General features: G+C 42.3%; 1 protein-coding gene across 4 annotated transcripts; it reads right to left on the bottom strand.

Annotated features, from left to right (window-relative positions):
• Positions 1 to 788: 788 nt before the first annotated feature.
• Positions 789 to 13060, bottom strand: LOC136679278 (ATP-dependent DNA helicase PIF1-like). Of its 4 annotated transcripts, none has more exons than XM_066657717.1 (13): positions 12993 to 13060; positions 11596 to 12190; positions 10935 to 11064; positions 10732 to 10857; positions 9488 to 9641; positions 7453 to 7567; positions 6386 to 6492; positions 5201 to 5340; positions 4440 to 4546; positions 4275 to 4362; positions 3933 to 4078; positions 1812 to 2003; positions 789 to 984 (listed from the first exon to the last, which is right to left on the bottom strand). In XM_066657717.1, exons 2-13 carry the CDS (start codon positions 12175 to 12177, stop codon positions 931 to 933), a joined length of 1941 nt encoding a protein of 646 aa, XP_066513814.1. In that variant the 5' UTR covers positions 12178 to 12190; positions 12993 to 13060; the 3' UTR covers positions 789 to 930. The 4 variants fall into 4 exon arrangements, 3 of the variants coding, with proteins under 3 accessions (XP_066513814.1, XP_066513815.1, XP_066513816.1); XM_066657718.1 differs by lacking the exon at positions 12993 to 13060 and adding an exon at positions 12831 to 12929; XM_066657719.1 differs by lacking the exon at positions 12993 to 13060 and adding an exon at positions 12538 to 12556.
• Between the last annotated feature and the right edge of the window lie 4813 nt (positions 13061 to 17873).

Below are 17873 nucleotides of genomic sequence, written 5' to 3'. Positions count from 1 at the left end.
GCACCATTGTTCACAGACTTCTTAAAGCAACACCAGGTAGAATATTTACCTTAAAATTCCAGCTTCTAAATCATTGTGATGCTCCACTGAGCTGTAATAGGGAAAATAGTGTCTCTGTCGTTGCTACTCTAGGCTCAGCACTGCAGAGGCCACACTATGTATCTTTTGGCAGCAGAGGTATTACTCTATACTGTGGTATTGTTTTAAATGTGATAATGGTATGATAAGTGAAATCACAATTGTAGTTCAAGTATTTAAAAAAATAAAAATAAAGTATTATTATTGTATGGGGCGGCACGGTGGTGCAGCAGGTTAGTGTCGCAGTCACACAGCTCCACGGACCTGGAGGTTGTGGGTTCAATTCCTGCTCCCGGTGACTGTCTGTGAGGAGTTGATGTGTTCTCCCCGTGGGTTTCCTCCGGGTGCTCCGGTTTCCTCCCACAGTCCAAAAACACACGTTGGTAGGTGGATTGGCGACTCAAAAGTGTCCGTAGGTGTGAGCGTGTGTGTGTGTGTTGCCCTGTGAAGAACAGGTGCCCCTCCAGGGTGTATTCCCGCCATGCGCCCAATGATTCCAGGTAGGCTCTGGACCCACCGCGACCCTGAACTGGATAAGCGCTTACAGATAATGAATGAATGTTACTGTAGGTTGAACTATGGGATTTTTATAACAGCACTATAATGGTACACCAGGATAGAAGTTCTGAAATCAGTCAACATGGACAGGCCTTAAAAAAAAGGTTAAACTTTATTAAATAATGTTTGTCTGAAAAAGTCACCTTAAAAAAAAATATTTAAAAAAATCATCCTAATAATAATCCATGCTCTCGCAGAGCTGTCGGGAGGTGAATAAGGACATGATAAATTAATTTAAAACAAAACAAAAAACACTTATGCACACGGTGCACAGTCATTTGAAGACATGATTCTTCACCAGACTTCATTCTCCTTGTTGCTTTTTCCAACAAAGTCACTGATGGAGGACTGGAAGAGATCAGAAAGGACAGTGAGAATGAGGAATAACTCCTATTTTCCATAAATACATTTATGCAGCGCTGGTGCATTCTTCATTTCTGAAAAAGCCACACATCCATCAATGATTAAATTTTAACCTTTTAGGCGAAGACCTATTAGACATATTAGAAATGGAGAAGCAGAACATCCGGGAAAATCAATATTAAACGCCACTCGCACAGCTCAATGTAAAAGTGGAATTAAGTCAAAAGCATACAAGCTATTCATCTTTCTTTAAAGAGCTCGGCTCATGTGGGGTCAGGAATCACTTTCTGAACCTGAGGCAATCTTTCTGTCTGGGACAGTGAAGGGCAATGGTCATCAGGATGACTTGAGGATTTAAGATGAATTCTGAACGGGAGATTGAGTACGACAAAAAGTATAGACAGGTCATCGTAACCTGTGAAAGCTGCTTTATACATAATATTCTCAGTCTGTGTTTTCTGAGAATATATTAAGGTAATTAAGGCTTTTGAAAAACATTGTCATTGTTTTAAATGAACTGTGATCAAGTGACTAGATCAACCTATGGCAGACAACTCAAATGATCTGTCAATGGAGAGAGATCATGTAACTAGATTATTAAATCACCTCCTTGTTTGTACTCATTGTCCATTTTATCAGCTCCACTGACTTTACAGGAGCACTATTCTCATTCCAACAGTGACACTGCTATATATTATATTACATAATTATATATAATAAAGTAACAGCAGGGTGGAGAGAGAACACGCACATCATAACTAAAGATGCTTTTCCATAGTGAGATCAGTTTTGCAGATGGAGATGGCACCGACCTGCATGAGCAGCCTCTCCTTCCTCAGTTTTTTATAAAACAGCAGCACGTCCGGGTCAGCCTGGACCACTCGAGGATCAAAGTCCATCACACGAAGCCCCTCCAGACTCCGGGCGCGAGACAGAGCCACGTACGCCTGACCTCTCTCGAACACTCGGGCCAGAGAGATCTCCACACAGTCCAGAGTCATCCCCTAAAAGCCAGCACGGAACAACAGAGTCAATCACTTCACTGCTACAGATGCTGGGAGTAGTGGAGAGAGGGGTTCGATTTCCAGGTCGGACAGGAACACCACACTGGACACAAGTGCTAATACAGATAAATAAACAACAATAAAGTTAGTGTGGCAGGTAGTGTCGCAGTCACACAGCTCCAGGGATCTGGAGGTTGTGGGTTCAAGTCCAGTTCAAGGTTTGGTGTGTTCTCCCATGGTTCCAAATAATAAATAAATAAATAATAAGTGTTCGTAGGTGTTAGTGTGAGTGAATAGGTGTGTGTGTTGCCCTGTGAATGACTGGCAACCCTTCCAGGTTGTGTTCCTGCCCCCTGTGATTCCGGGTAGGCTCTGGACCCACCATGAACTGGATAAGTGGTTACAGACAATGAATGAATGAAAAAAGAAAGTATAAACAAAAATAAAGCCTAATACAACCCATTAAAGCCACCTTCCAGTCACTGATTAAACCCCTTAAAACTCCTCTTTTCAGAGCTACACAAGCAGAATAAAAGGTTTAGTCTTGTTAGCGTGTTTGTTTGTGCTAGTAGTAGTAGGCATATCCTGAATGAATAAGCAGTAATGCCCTGTGACTGAGCATTTTTAATTTAAAACTGCAGCTTTCCAAACAGTTTCAGAAACACAGGTTCAGACAGACGTTTTCTTACATCACACAACTAAGGAACCAATCCCAACAACTTGCAGGATGGGACTTTTGAGTTGCAGGCTAGTTGTGAAGGGAAGGGTGAGAGGAGAGAATTCTCTATAGGATTTAAAACTGGACTTTGAGTAGATCTTGAGTCTGAAAATCTGATCAAAAACCTCTCCAGTCTCTCCTTATTCACAACGTGTTCAGTAGGAGTCTTAGGTGTTTTTTTTTTGATGCAACAGTCCACTGGTGTCACACCTGATAAAAAGGAAGTCAATAAAACAGTTGTGCCTTGTTGCTCTGCACTTATAACAGCAGACTGTATCAGTGTCCGTCTGTCCTCTCTGACCAAGGCCAGTGGCTCAAAAGCAGGTATCAGCATAATTTCCACCTTAACTAATAAGCCTGATTACAGTACACACGTAATGTAATGTACAGACAGCTCTAATGGATCCATTAGTAAACACTGTTCCACTCTCTGACTGGAGACTGCAGGTTCAGACTAATGCCATTTCACAAAAACCTCATTTACTGCTGAAAAACATTTAAAAACACCAAAGTCATGTTCCCAAAACAGGTTTCCCACTGGGATGAGTTCCAGAATCACCATTGATATCATTACCCATAAAAACACACATTCAAGACGTCAGAAAGGTGAAGAATACAGAGTGAGAGAGACTGGAGGAGTGGCTTTAGCGGAAGTATGTCTGACTAACCCACAGAAGTTTCATCTCCAGTGAGTCACAGCCAACTTTGCTCTTTTGTTAAAGTACCACTGTCTTTTTTAAAAAGGTCATGACCTCAGTCTCTTAATCGTAGGGCTTTATGTTGGTTTGCATCTTTATAACAAGTCTTAAGGTTGTAAAATTCCTTTAGTTGTCTGTGAACCTAACAATAGAGGCTGAGGGATACGATCACCAAAAGAAATCCAATTACTGATTTATTGGATGACTCGCTTTCACTGTTAAAAAAATTCCCCACCTTACATTAAATTTCTATGTTTTTCTTTTGAAACAGACCTGAACCATGGAGTAACATAGGCCAAAAACTGTTCATATATCCCCTATTCAGCCTACAACAGTTTATAACTTCAGTAATGAATGGGTGGAGCTAGGGTGTTTCACTCTGGACTGCTTATTGGACTTCATCACACAGATGAAGTCATAGGGAAAAAAAAGAGAACTATGGAATAAAGAGCTTCTGGAAAACAAAGGATGTGGGTGCTTTAAACCCTTCGGAGCTCCGCTGTAGAGACTGACCTGACTCTTGTGGATGGAAATGGCCCAGGCCAGTTTGAGTGGAAGCTGCTGTCGGCTGAGGTAGAGCCCTCCGCCAGCTTTGAACATCCACTTCTCTTGTTTAATCACCTCCACTGCTCCACACAGGAAACGCACACGAGGCAAACCTGCCAGAGAGAGAACATGGTTGGTTTAACCAGTTACAATGCATTTCTTTTTGTTAAATGCCTTAAAAATAGGAAAGAAACTAACATATTTACAAGTCCCTGTACTTCTACCTGGAGCTGAAATAGAAAAAATGAGCCATTTTACTTGATGTAAAATAAGCCACCAGCAGAGGCATTACATAACTCAGAGCCATACCTTTATTTCCAGGTAAGAAATCCACCACCACACCCCTCGCACCGTTCACAAGGCCTCTCTGAACGTCCAGGTTCTTGGTGAGCATGACCTAAACAAACAAACACTACTATTCATTTGTTTCTACATTAAGGTTTAGACTATAACGTCTAAAGTTTAAGCCCTTACCTGAGCTCCGACTTTAAGCTGTAAGACAGCCCCCACTGGACTCTGAGCATCTATGGTCTTCACCAGAATCGGGTCACTGTCCACTGCCTCAAACACTCGCAAAGGCCCTGGAATTAAAGCCAGAACACTTCACTTACCCACAGATGAACTATACACATGTCTGCAGCACACACATTTCAGAACAGGGGCGCTCTGAATTATACATTGTTGAATAGACAATACAGGATAGAGCTCATGTACATACACAGCCCCAGTCCATCAATGTGTGTTTGGACTTTGGCAGGACACCCAGGTCCTGGTGGAAAACCACACAGACAATGACCTGAAGTGGAGATCAAACACAGGACCCGCTTATCCAATTCAGGGTTATGGTGGGTCTGGAGCCTACCCAGAATCACTGGGTGCAAGGCAGGAACACACCATGTAGGGGTGCCAGTCCTTCACAGGGCAACACACACTCACACATACGGCCATTACAATTATATATGTTTAACAAAAATGGTTTAACATCAATTTGTACCCATAATAATTGCTTGTGCAATTCTAACGTTTAAGGATTGTTACACCAGCAGAAGGTGTTTCCAGGATTTTCCTGTGTCAGTGGGATACAAACATCTGAACCATTCCCCAGGGCAAACAGAGAGTGATTAAGTCATAGATGGTTAAACACAGTAAGGAGGAGGAGGTGGTGGTGGTGTTTTTGTGTGTGTGTGTGTGTGTATGTACGCACATACTCAGCTTGACACAGATATCCAGCCCACCTGGTAACTGCTGGAGTTTGTTCTCGTTAGTGAGCTCCACGTCGTCCTTGTGCGTGCACAGCCTCGTCGCCAGGATACCGTGTCTTTCTATGCGGTTATTGGCTGTTTTCAGCAGCTGGGAAGTGACTTCCTCCGTGGCTCTGGGGAATGGGTAAGTTAAGGGTCACTGAAGGTCACCAAGGGTCACCACAGGAGAAGCCAGAAATTGATTAAAAATTGTGGATTTCATACAAAAATGCCAGAAACACTACATAAAACAGGTTTAAAATGACCTCCATTTTTAACACCAGGAACCAATAGTGATTCTACTTCAGCCATTCTACTGACCTGGACGCATAAATATTCAACTAAATGCATTTTCCTCTCCCTCTCTCTCATTTATATATATATAAATATAATGCGCGTGTGTGTGGGGGTTGGGGTGGTGGGAACTCTATGAAGAATAAAGTGGTTGATACAGGGACTATGAAATTTTCATTCTTTATCTTGTGTATTAGATTTTATAAAAATATAATTAATAACTTTAAGCAGCAAAACGTAGCAAACAATATAAGTTTAAGATTCAGAGCTCCAGTGCTCAAACCACAGAAGCAAACTCTGGACCCAAACATGTCTTGGTTGAATGGGTAAATTTAACGCGAAGTAAGTGTGCGTGTGTGGGGTTGGGGTGGGGGCACCAGACCCCAGTCAGAGAAGGCCTGTTATCTGGCATGTCAGTGACTCAGGGAAGCTGACCAACCGCCAGGGGAAGTGACCTGCAGGGAAAACAGATTATTTCTGAGGGGCAGAAGGCAGGGTGTGATATTGAAGGGGATCTGGTTGGAAAAGGGTGAGTCAAAAACTGAGAAAAGTGGAGAGAGAGAAGTGCTAAGACAAGTTTATTCTGTCACTTCCGCATCCTGTTGCCTGGTAACCAAGAAACTCACAATGAATCTTGATCCACATTCAGCTGAGCTGTATGAGCTCTGATGTTAATTAATTATCAATTATGAGTGCATTGTTGGAGATTGCGGTGCCCTCAAAATAAAAAAATCTATGTACTTATTGACTGAATGAATAGGGAATCATTTCAGTCACACCGCTGCACCTGTTACCAGCTTTTCATGAGAACCGCGCGTGTTTAAAAGTACATGGTTGCAAGGGACTGCGAAAAAAGAGAAGGTAGAACAGAGTGAAAAGATTTACCTGCCTACTCTGATGGCCTGCAGCAGGGAGATGAAGGAGCGGTCAGTCTGTCTCCGGACTTCCATCAGCTCCATGTTCACCTGTATGCATTTCCTCCAGCTCCTTGCCTGCAAAGACAATTAATTTCACATTAGAGGGAAAACTCCAGAAGGTTACAATCACTTCTGACTGTAAAAGTGTCCAAAATAGTAAACAGGGTTAAAATCTGATCTAAATATCATGAAGATTTTTCAGCTTATCCTACAAACTACAGGCTGGGCCATTTATATGGATACACCTTAATAAAATGGGAATGGTTGGTGATATTAACTTCCTGTTTGTGGTACATTAGTATATGGGGGGGTGGACTTTTCAAGATGGGTGATGACCATGGCGGCCATTTCGGATCTAACAGGAAACTGTTCATCTAGGAATGCTCGGACCTGACACCCATAATGTGGTGGTGCACCATCTTGCTGGAAAACCTCAGGGAACGTCCCAGCTTCAGTGCATAAAGACGAAAACACATGATCATGTAGCAATTTCGCATATCCAGTGGCCTTGAGGTTTCCATTGATGAAGAATGGCCCCACTATCTTTGTACCCCATATACCACACCATACCATCAAGATGTGCAGCACCTGAAACTACGGATACTGGAAGCCTGTGCTAGCATTTCTCCTGCAGTGTTGCTATCAGTGTGGGAAGAGTGGGAGAAAAGGGTTGCATTGACAATCCAACACAATGGGCAGCACTTTGACCAAGCACACCATTGTTTTTCTTGTGAAATTCCCAATAAGTTTCATGTGTAGCATGACCCTCTTTTCATTGAAAAAACAGAAGTTGGATCCAAAATGGCCGACTTCAAAATGGCCGACTTCAAAATGGCCACCATGGTCATCACCCATCTTGAAAAGATTCCCCCCTCCCATACACTAATGTGCCACAAACAGGAAGTTAATATCACCAACCATTTCCATTTTATTAAGGTGTATCCAAATAATTGGCCCACCCTGTAAAAACCCGTTTACCTGTGTGTTGGAGTGAACACCAGACTGACATATTGGGCCACTATTCATGCCTCATACCTGGAAACAGAAGCCGATTTTCTCGTTTCCTTTAGTGACTGGCGGAAGCTGGAGGAAATCTCCACACACAATCAGCTGGATCCCTCCAAATGGCTCATTGGATCTTCTGACAGACCTTCAGCCAGGAAAGACCACACAGACAGGTCAAACATTTGTTAATCGGATTCACATGGTGCTCATTCGGTCAGTGAGATTTCTGAGGTCATTAATTAGTATCAAATATTTGATTTGTTGGACTGGTTCATTGTGCTACGAGGCTGGAACATCTGCTCATCCCCAAAACATCCATTATCTATTCACCATCTGTCATTAAGGACAAACACCTGAGTGATGAACACAATCGGTTCATCAGCCGGAAGGACTTTCTATTTTGTGTCACAGAATAAAAAAGTTCATTTAAATATCATTTTTGTTACAGACTTTTTTTTTTTTTTTTCACAAAAATTAAAATGTCCAGCCACTGTATATTAAGTAGGTTCTTAATAAATTTGGCAAATACAAAAAGCCATTAAAAGGACTCTTAACAGAAGTTGTTAAGTTGTGCAGCTGTTATTATGTCCAAAGTCAAGTGCTGGCCAAAAAGCCAGCAAAGTGAAACTGCTCCACCCAATACCTTTGGGATGAGTTTAAAGCAACATTGGGTAATATCTTAAAATTACAACTTCAAAATCATTGTGAAGATTCTCTAAACTGTAATAGGGAGAACAGCACAGGCTCAGGACTGCAGAAACTGCACTGTGTAACTGAGGAGGGTAGGAAAACACCCCCTGCCCCTCACCCATCCTTTGATTTCAGGAGAGTGCTGTGAAAAAAAAAAAAACATTCTGCAACTCTAGAGGACTCTGGGGAGCCCATGAGTGCAAAAAACAAAACTAAATCTTACCTGCTGTTGATTTAAGTGGGGTTTGGTATCCAGAGCTAATCATCCAACATCCTTACCTACCCTCACTCACTAAGCTTTGTGCAATCAATACCTTACAGCATTGCTCCCAGATATAGTGAGCCTCCACAATTACTCAGATCACAGTGTACCGTACTTTTAATAGGTCCCAGAATTCAGAAGGCCTCAGCTGGAGAGAGCTTTTTCTTATAAAGCACCAACTCTGGAAAGATTTTAAAGAGAAAACGTTCGGGACTCAGACACAACCAGAATCTTCACATCTAGGCCAAAACACATTTGTTTAAATTTAGCTTTTGGTAGTTAATGCCCCCCCTACCAAAGATAAAGGCAGCAGATCCAGGGGGTCCATAGTCACAGGGAATTATAGTAAAAACTGAGACCCTTGTGTCATCCGGACGCTTCACGCGATCACTTGGGTTTGTCGACGATGGAGCCTCTGCTCCAGTGTCAGTGTTTCAGGACGCTCCCGTGTCCGTGTATCCTTCTGGTTCTCTCCTTTTAATTAAAGCTGTCATAGTCAGATCTGCTGGAGTCATTAGCCACACTCTGGAAATGTTCACATTTCTGCTTTACATTCACCCAAACAGATTAAAACTAATTCCATCCCTTTACCTTTTTCCGAGTAAAGGACTGCCCACTTGTCTGGCTGGACACTGATGGATAACTATTGAGCTCCTGCTCCACGCTCCAACCACCACCAAGTGCCTTGGAGCTGCCCCTACACTGAAGCTTTCACGGATTCCTAACGATTATTTCCAGTAGATTGACCAGAGGAGGATAGGTCCCCCGTTGTGAGCCTTGGTTCCTCCCAAGGTTTCTTCCTCAGCTCTGAGGGAGTTTTTCCTTGTCACTGTTGCCTCTGGCTTACTCACCTGGGGTTCTTTACATGTTAAAACTTCATCTTTACTGGAATTCTGTGAAGCTGCTTTGTGGCAAAATCCATGATAAAAAGTGGTGTACAAATAAATTTGATTTGATGATTCAAGAGACCGTAAATCTGAAAAAGGTGCGTTATCGAATGTGTCTGGTCCAAAACGCCAGAACCAATTTTTTTGTCCCAGTCCAGCCCTGACGTGTAACAAATTCCCCATTAATGCACTTCATTTCAGAGGAAACAAAATCTCATCTACACACCGTGCTATTGCCTCGAGTTTGTCGAAGAACTGGGCGTCCACCATGGAGATCTCATCAATGATGAGGTGTTTGCAGCTAATCCAGTGCTGCCGGACTCCAGGACACTGAGCCAGTTCCACACACTGCTCCAGAGGAGCAGAGCCTGAGCCAATACCTAACACAAAATGGAAACAGTAGATACACTTTAAGAGGCAGGCAAATGATTGTACCAAAAAGGAGGAGAGTATTCTTATAATAATAATATCATAAACTGTGCTCTCTTCTGAGCATACCTTGCATATACTTTTCACTTAAAAGCATTCAGGCAATTTCTTCAGGTTTTACCTAATGGTCTGGATGTGTCACAGATTTTGCATTAAACCCCTTTTTTAAAAAAAAGGCTGTCTCATATCAAGAACCCATTATATGGAACATATGGTTCATTCTGTGACTACAAAGCCGTGTGATTATTCATATATTCTGAGTTGAATGTAACAGATTAAATGTAAATATTATAAAAACACTGTCAAACTTTTTTTTTGCCAATTCATTTACAATTAAAATTACTGCTTCTTTAAATGCTCTTAATACAGTACGGTATTTTAGCCATGATTCCCAGCTAATCTGCTTGAAAACGTGAATAATGCATTACCCCCCATGTGCCCGAGATTGGTTTTGTGTGGACGCAGAAAGGAAGGGGGAGAGGGGAAGGGGAAAAAAAAAAAAAATTTACATATACACATATGTATGTGGTGTTCTCCCCGTGTCCGCGTGGGTTTCCTCCGGGTGCTCCGGTTTCCTCCCACAGTCCAAAAAAACACGTTGCAGGTGGATTGGCGACTCGAAAGTGTCCGTAGGTGTGAGTGTGTGAATGAATGTGTGTGTGTCTGTGTTGCCCTGTGAAGGACTGGCGTCCCCTCCAGGGTGTATTCCTGCCTTGCGCCCAGTGATTCCAGGTAGGCTCTGGACCCCCCGCGACCCTAAATTGGATAAGCGGTTACAGATAATGGATGGATGGACATATGTATGTGTGTGTGTGTATATATATATATATATATAAAATTACTGTTTGCTATGTCCTTGAAGCTGTGCCCTCTATTAAAATACTACATTTATACATTATTCATTTTACAATGAGACACTGAATACAGAAATCAGCGTCACTCCCACAGCCATTTCCTTTAGAAGCGTGTAAACAGAACAGAAGGGACCACTATGTGAAAACAGTGTTTACACTGGACATACAGGTCAGAACCTTTTCTCACCTGCAAAACTATGCAGCGTGGTTCCCCCGATGTGACATGCAGCAACACCAGTGCTTGCTGTAGCGTAAGTGCTTTTAGGAGGCAAAGATCCCACAATCCTCTTCAAGAGAAAAGACTTCCCTGTACCTGAAAGAGACTTATATTCATCAGAAACGATTAAAAGAAATATAGACATATACACTCATGTGATTTTTTTAAAATACCTGCACTTCCAGTGAAGAAGACATTCTTTCCACTTAGAACCGCATCCAGAACCGCAGTCTGTTCTTTGCTGAGTTTGCGTGCCACTGGCAACGTCAGGATGGGCTTTTTGTTTGGGTGCAGAGCTTTTACCTACAACACACAGGAATATTATACCTTCATTAACTGTAAAATATAAGACCCGAAGCACATCAGAATTCCAAACTGAAATATTCAACCAGACACTGTTGTGGGGAGCTTTTCTTGTGAGTGTCTGAATAAATTTATGCATTATGGTAATGCTCTGCAATGCTCTGGAGCCCTCAGCCTTATCAGGTTGACAGAATGTACATGTATCAATTATATGGCCAACGTTTCTGGACACCTGGATCACACAGTAGTCAGCCAAATAAACATTTGTGAGGTTCTGATGTTGGATTAATAGTTCTGGAGAACAAACACCAGGTATTACATCCATGTAGCTGCACTTAGGCATAGTAACACTAGGCTCTTTGCAGCTGTTCCATAGCATCCTACTTGATGCTTTTCTACACTCTTAATGTCTGTATTTTAAACTTGCATGAATTTACTCATTATAAGAAAGTGCTAAAAACATTTCAGACATAGTGCATAGGAACAATCTGCAACATCCTCAAGGTAATATTTCATATTAATGAATCATACCGGGCTTGTATCGCAGTCCGATCTTGGCCTTTTGACCTGTAATGACCCTCCAGCATTTTTAATATTATTACTTATGTTGTTTTTATTACTGGCAGATTTCAGCTGCAGAGGTGCGTTGACTTTGCTGCGAAGTTCGTTGATTTTCTGCACATCCTTCTGCTGCAGGGGGCTGATGGTGTTAAAGGATCGAGGGAGAGCTGCTCGCAGTCTGACCCGGTCACTCACAGGCTTCTGGTCTCGTGAGGCTTCATGTTTAATTTTCAGGGTTCGCAAAAAATTGGACAGACGATCTGGAGGACAGTCAGAGATTAAAACCTGTGTCCCCTCAGGCTCTACTTTTATGGTGCACTTGCCATCTTTAGCAAAACGGGTAAAAAGCTGGAAGTCCCGCAGCATGAAACTCTCTGTGTGTCCTCCCTTGTAGTCCTGAACTCTCAGCATGAGCTCATTAAACTCATCGCGTCCCAGCAGAACTGCAGCAGAGCGAGAGACACGTCGCTTCATCACCTGGCCAGAGGTGGCACTCACGCGTTCCACTGCAACAGTGCACTGCAGCTCAGCCGCTTCACCTGAGCGAAGCATGGTGGAGGTAGTTCTAGGAATAACAAAAGAGAAAAGTGATTTAGTCAATCCTCCTTCCTTCATGAGATAATAGTTTAAAATTTAAAAATACCATGAACTCAAATAAGCATGACACGCAGTATAAGGTTAATTTGATTTTTTTCTGTCATATCTTCTGCAACAGCTTTCTGAGGTGGATGTCTGGTTTGATTCAATACCACAGTGTGCAGGTCTGGTTCAGCATGTCACCCAGTCAATGTCTTTGTTATTGTCTTAACCATCTTATTCAGAAGCTTCAAACAATAGGGAACTCCCCTTTATTCCCGGTTCTAAAATGATATTATTTGGGAAAAAAAATAATATATATATATATATACACACATTACGCTGCTACATTACGACCTTATTTCAGGTCTAATTGGTGTATTTTTTGTTTGTTTGCCTCAAAGCCGTAAGCCTTTTCTCGCTATGAATCGTGGGAGGTATCAGATCCGACTGAACTGAAAGGGATAGCTCATAAAACTACAACTAAAAAAAGTACCGAAACGCTTTCAGAATAAAACGAATATAATACACAAATAGTGCACGTATTTAAATAAACTCCCAACAAATGTCTAATCTAAACACAGGAAATACGAGAAACATCAGCAAACTTAAAATACAACATGACAAACCAGTAAACACGACTAAACGTAGAACTATTTTAAATCTCTGATTGATTTGTAACAATAACAACAGTCTAACACTCCACAGATCACTGGCTCTGTATATAAAGCCGTAAGAATAATCACTAAAGCATTAAATATTTGCAGAATTTATCCAAATCTCAGACTTACTGTTAAAGCCGCTTGAGTATCTCAGCAGCTGCACGCCGCAGTTTTCAAACACTGCACCGGTAGCCAATAACAATCAGGCATTCCGGCAACCAATCAGAGCGGGCCTTTTAAAGACTTAACCAATCAGATAGCGACTTTCGAAAAAAACCGCACTGCTGACGTCAACACCACAAAAACAAAAGAGTTCGTTGGACTAGTGTACGTTACATTCTTCTTTCTTTCTTTCTTTCCTTCTTTTTTTCTTTCTTTTCTTGTCTTTTTTGCCCTCTCTTCCATCCACTTGTTCGTTCCTTATCGTTGTGCTGAGTGGAGGAAGACAGTGCGTTGATATTAGTATATATTTTTTATTTATGTCCACTGCACCAGTATGAGGGGCTGGGGTGGGTCCAGGACAAGATTTAAGATATTTTATTTATTTATTTATTTAACCAGTTAACTTAAGGCCATAGTCAAGCCTGTCCTATAGTAAACGTTCTTAAATTTGGTCTGCTGTTATTTGTGAATATGATTAGAGGACTGTGAGTAACTGAATGAATGTGTGAAACATTCAACATGTGTGGGTGTGTGTGTGTGTGTGTGGTGCTTCTTGCCTTGTGTCCGATGATTCCGGGTAGTCTCCAGACCCACTCTGACCCTGATCAAAATGAATGATTACAGAACATGAATGAATGTTCACAACGATAAAATAATTAGAAATCTGAAAGAATATGTGCCATTCGGTGACTGTTTTGCCTTAAATCTTATACCTCTCTGCACTGAATATGTTTCCAACAAAACCTTTTTTTAAGTATCAACAGTGTCTCAATCACTAGGCCATGTATTCATAACCCTTTAATGCAATAACTCTCTGTGAGGCGCTTTCACATAAATTATGCCTGCTTCACACTGGGAACATATCAGACTCATGCTGGGTAAAGTCATTTATTCTTATAACTAGTTATTGTATTATCTTCAGCTGTGACATTATTACAGAGCATTAATGAAAAACGACACCTAGCACTTCACATTATGTCTGAGTAAGTTTCATATCAAGTGCACTATTAGCAGTCGAGGCCATTTGTCTGGTAATACACAGAGCTAAGGCATAATGGACTCAAATGAGGTGATTTATATTTTGTTTGTCTGCACACCTTTGTGGCCAGTTTCCCATCATAAAACTCACTATATCATTAATCCAGTGGTTTGTTCACACTACAAGTGAAGTTTTAACCAGTAATTCCCTCTCTGGAGTGGATGTATGGTTCTGGATGAGAGGAGGAGCCCTCTCTGATTTACAGATGATTAATCTGACACTAGTGTACTGTACATCTCAATAATCACCAGCTCCTCTTGCGTAAACACACAAGGTCAGAGAGGCTGTAAATCAGCACTGAAGATCAGCCATAACAATAGGACCACTCCCACCTCCACTCCCCATACAGGAGCACTCTAAATTTACAATCACAGGTTTAGTCCATCTGTTGCTCTGCATACTTTGTTATGCTCGGTCATCATGTTCTTCAACAGTAAGGACCCCCACAGAGCAGGTATGGCTTGGGTGGTGGGGATCATTCTCAGCGCTGCAGTGACACTGACATGGTGGTGGTGTGCTGGGGCGACTGGATCAGACACAGCAGGGCTGCTGGATTTTTTAAACCCCTCAGTGTAACAGCTGGACTGAGAACATTGAAAAATAACCTGCCAGCAGTGTTCTGTGGACAGTTTCACACACTCATCCCATCTCTCACACACACCTGTAGGCAATTGCGACCTACCATGCATTTTTAGACTGCGGGAGGAAACCCACACAGACACAGGGATAACACACAATACTGCTCACAGACAGAGACCTGAAGAGAGGATCCCAACCAGGACCCAGAGACTCTGCAGCTGTGTGCCACTCCAGAAAAAGCTCTTAAAGTTCTTTTAAAGAACACCAATACATTACAAAACTGTAAAACCTACTACTGTATTATTTGTATTTTTTATGATTAAAGCGTATGAGAATAAATTCAGTTGTCAAGAGTTTGTAGCCTAAAACGTGTGTGATTTAAATCCACAATAAAGTAGCACAAACACCATATGCTTATTGTTGCTGTTATTATAATAGATGCTCTGGTGGACTTTGTCCTGCTCAATAAAGAGTGTCATAGTGACTGAGTGGGTGAGATCAGGTCTTGTGCAAGAGCTGAACTAATCGTGCCTAGTGCTACGGAAGCTGACATAGCTCAGGAAACATCCTTTAAGTTTATAACCCCCTTAAACCACGGCGCTGTGTTGATGGATTGGTTTGACATCAGCGCTGCATGGATAATAATAAGAGCCTGGTGGGAACAGTGTGTATAAAAACACATCACACACACACAGACACACTGTCCATTTAACACGAGTCCTAATGAAGTCCTCTGTGATTTATTTACAGTTATTAATACATACAGCTGCTGAGGATGTTTACTTCATTTGTCATTCAGAATAATGAGCCATAGCAGAGAGGCATTAATGTGAACACTACTGCTGTTTAAACGGAAGCACAAAATAAAAATATGGACATGAGATTTCTAAATGGAACAAAAGCATCTTTAGCCACATGGGACATGGAAGGAGCGGACAAGTTCTGTGTTTTTTCAAATTAAAAGTAAACAAATGTACAGTTTAAAAAAAAAACTTAAATTACGTCTGTGTGACTGACTGGGGGAATGTGGGAGTGACTGGGTGAGTAACAAGACGAATGTATGAAATTCTCCACAGGTGTGAATGTGTGACTGGGTGAGTGTGTGAAACTTTCCACAGGTGTGAGTGTGTGACTGGGTGAGTGTGTGAAACTGTCCACAGGTGTGAATGTGTGAAATTGTGCACAGCTGTGAGTGTGTCAGTGACTGGGTGAGTGTGTGAAACTTTCCACAGGTGTGAGTGTGTGAGTGACTGGGTGAGTGTGTGAAACTGTCCACAGGTGTGAGTGACAGGGTGAGTGTGTGAAACTTTCCACAGGTGTGAGTGTGTGAGTGACAGGGTGAGTGTGTGAAACTTTCCACAGGTGTGAGTGTGTGAGTGACAGGGTGAGTGTGTGAAACTGTCCACAGGTGTGAGTGACAGGGTGAGTGTTTGAAACTGTCCACAGGTGTGAGTGTGTGAGTGACTGGGTGAGTGTGTGAAACTTTCCACAGGTGTGAGTGTGTGAGTGACAGGGTGAGTGTGTGAAACTTTCCACAGGTGTGAGTGTGTGAGTGACAGGGTGAGTGTGTGAAACTGCCCACAGGTGTGAGTGTGTGAGTGACAGGGTGAGTGTTTGAAACTGTCCACAGGTGTGAGTGTGTGAGTGACAGGGTGAGTGTTTGAAACTGTCCACAGGTGTGAGTGTGTGAGTGACTGGGTGAGTGTGTGAAACTTTCCACAGATGAGAGTGTGTGAGTGGCAGGGTGAGTGACTGGGTGAGTGTGTGAAACTTTCCACAGGTGAGAGTGTGTGAGTGACAGGGTGAGTGTGTGAAACTGTCCACAGGTGTGAGTGTGTGAGTGACAGGGTGAGTGTGTGAAACTGTCCACAGGTGTGAGTGTGTGAGTGACTGGGTGAGTGTGTGAAACTTTCCACAGGTGAGAGTGTGTGAGTGACAGGGTGAGTGTGTGAAACTGTCCACAGGTGTGAGTGTGTGAGTGACTGGGTGAGTGTGTGAAACTTTCCACAGGTGAGAGTGTGTGAGTGTGTGAGTGACTGGGTGAGTGTGTGAAACTGTCCACAGGTGTGAGTGTGTGAAACTTTCCACAGGTGAGAGTGTGAAACTGTCCATAGGTGAGAGTGTGTGAGTGAAAGGGTGAGTGTGTGAAACTGTCCACAGGTGTGAGTGTGTGAGTGACTGGGTGAGTGTGTGAAACTTTCCACAGGTGAGAGTGTGTGAGTGACTGGGTGAGTGTGTGAAACTGTCCACAGGTGTGAGTGTGTGAAACTTTCCACAGGTGAGAGTGTGAAACTGTCCATAGGTGAGAGTGTGTGAGTGAAAGGGTGAGTGTGTGAAACTGTCCACAGGTGTGAGTGTGTGAGTGACTGGGTGAGTGTGTGAAACTTTCCACAGGTGAGAGTGTGTGAGAGACTGGGTGAGTGTGTGAAACTGTCCACAGGTGTGAGTGTGTGAAATTGTGCACAGGTGTGTGTTTGTGTAAGTTTGGGTGAGTGTGAAGTGTTTACAGGGAAAAATGAATGGGAAAAAAAGTAATTGACCGTGAGTGATCTGTTTTCCACACTTCCATTAAAGTGGATGATACAGTGATAACAAAGCAGTGCGTCTGTTTGTTGGTTTTCATCTTCCTGCATCTCTTCAGTGACAGATGATTCATTTCTCACTGAACCATAGCTTTCAGTGAAGCACAGGTGAAGCTTTTTTCCCATTTTGTTCTTTTTTTCTTTTCTTTTCCACACAAATCCAATTACCATGAAGAGAAACATCAGGCCTTATGTCTGTGTAAAGGTCACAGGAAGGTTTTCAGTCCAACCCGTTAACCTATGCAGGAGAAAGGTCATTTTAACACTTACTAATAACAAAAGTAAAAATAGACATCTTCTATATTTCTGAACCATTAATGTCCACAGGAGAGAAAATGAGCACTGTGTTAGGCTCTTGACACAAAGGACACTTTAAACATTTTCATTACTTACCTCTGTGTAACTCCACCATATGTGTGAGGTGGTAGGAAGTGAGGTTTTCACAGAGAGGATTTAACGTTGTGTGTTTGTGCGTGTGTATGTTGTGTTGGAGGGCGCGTGGGGGTTGGAGTGGTTGTGTTGGTGGCCATTATTTACTCAGTCCACTCAATATTCAAATGCAGTAAATGTCAAAGTGCTTTGTCTCCACAAGCTTTAGAAAAAACACCCAAGAGGTGTTGATCGTTTATCACCTCTGATCAATACAAT

This window comes from Hoplias malabaricus, chromosome Y (genome assembly GCF_029633855.1).
Source record: "Hoplias malabaricus isolate fHopMal1 chromosome Y, fHopMal1.hap1, whole genome shotgun sequence".
Lineage (NCBI taxonomy): Eukaryota > Metazoa > Chordata > Actinopteri > Characiformes > Erythrinidae > Hoplias > Hoplias malabaricus.
This window is presented reverse-complemented; position numbering and strand designations above follow the sequence as displayed.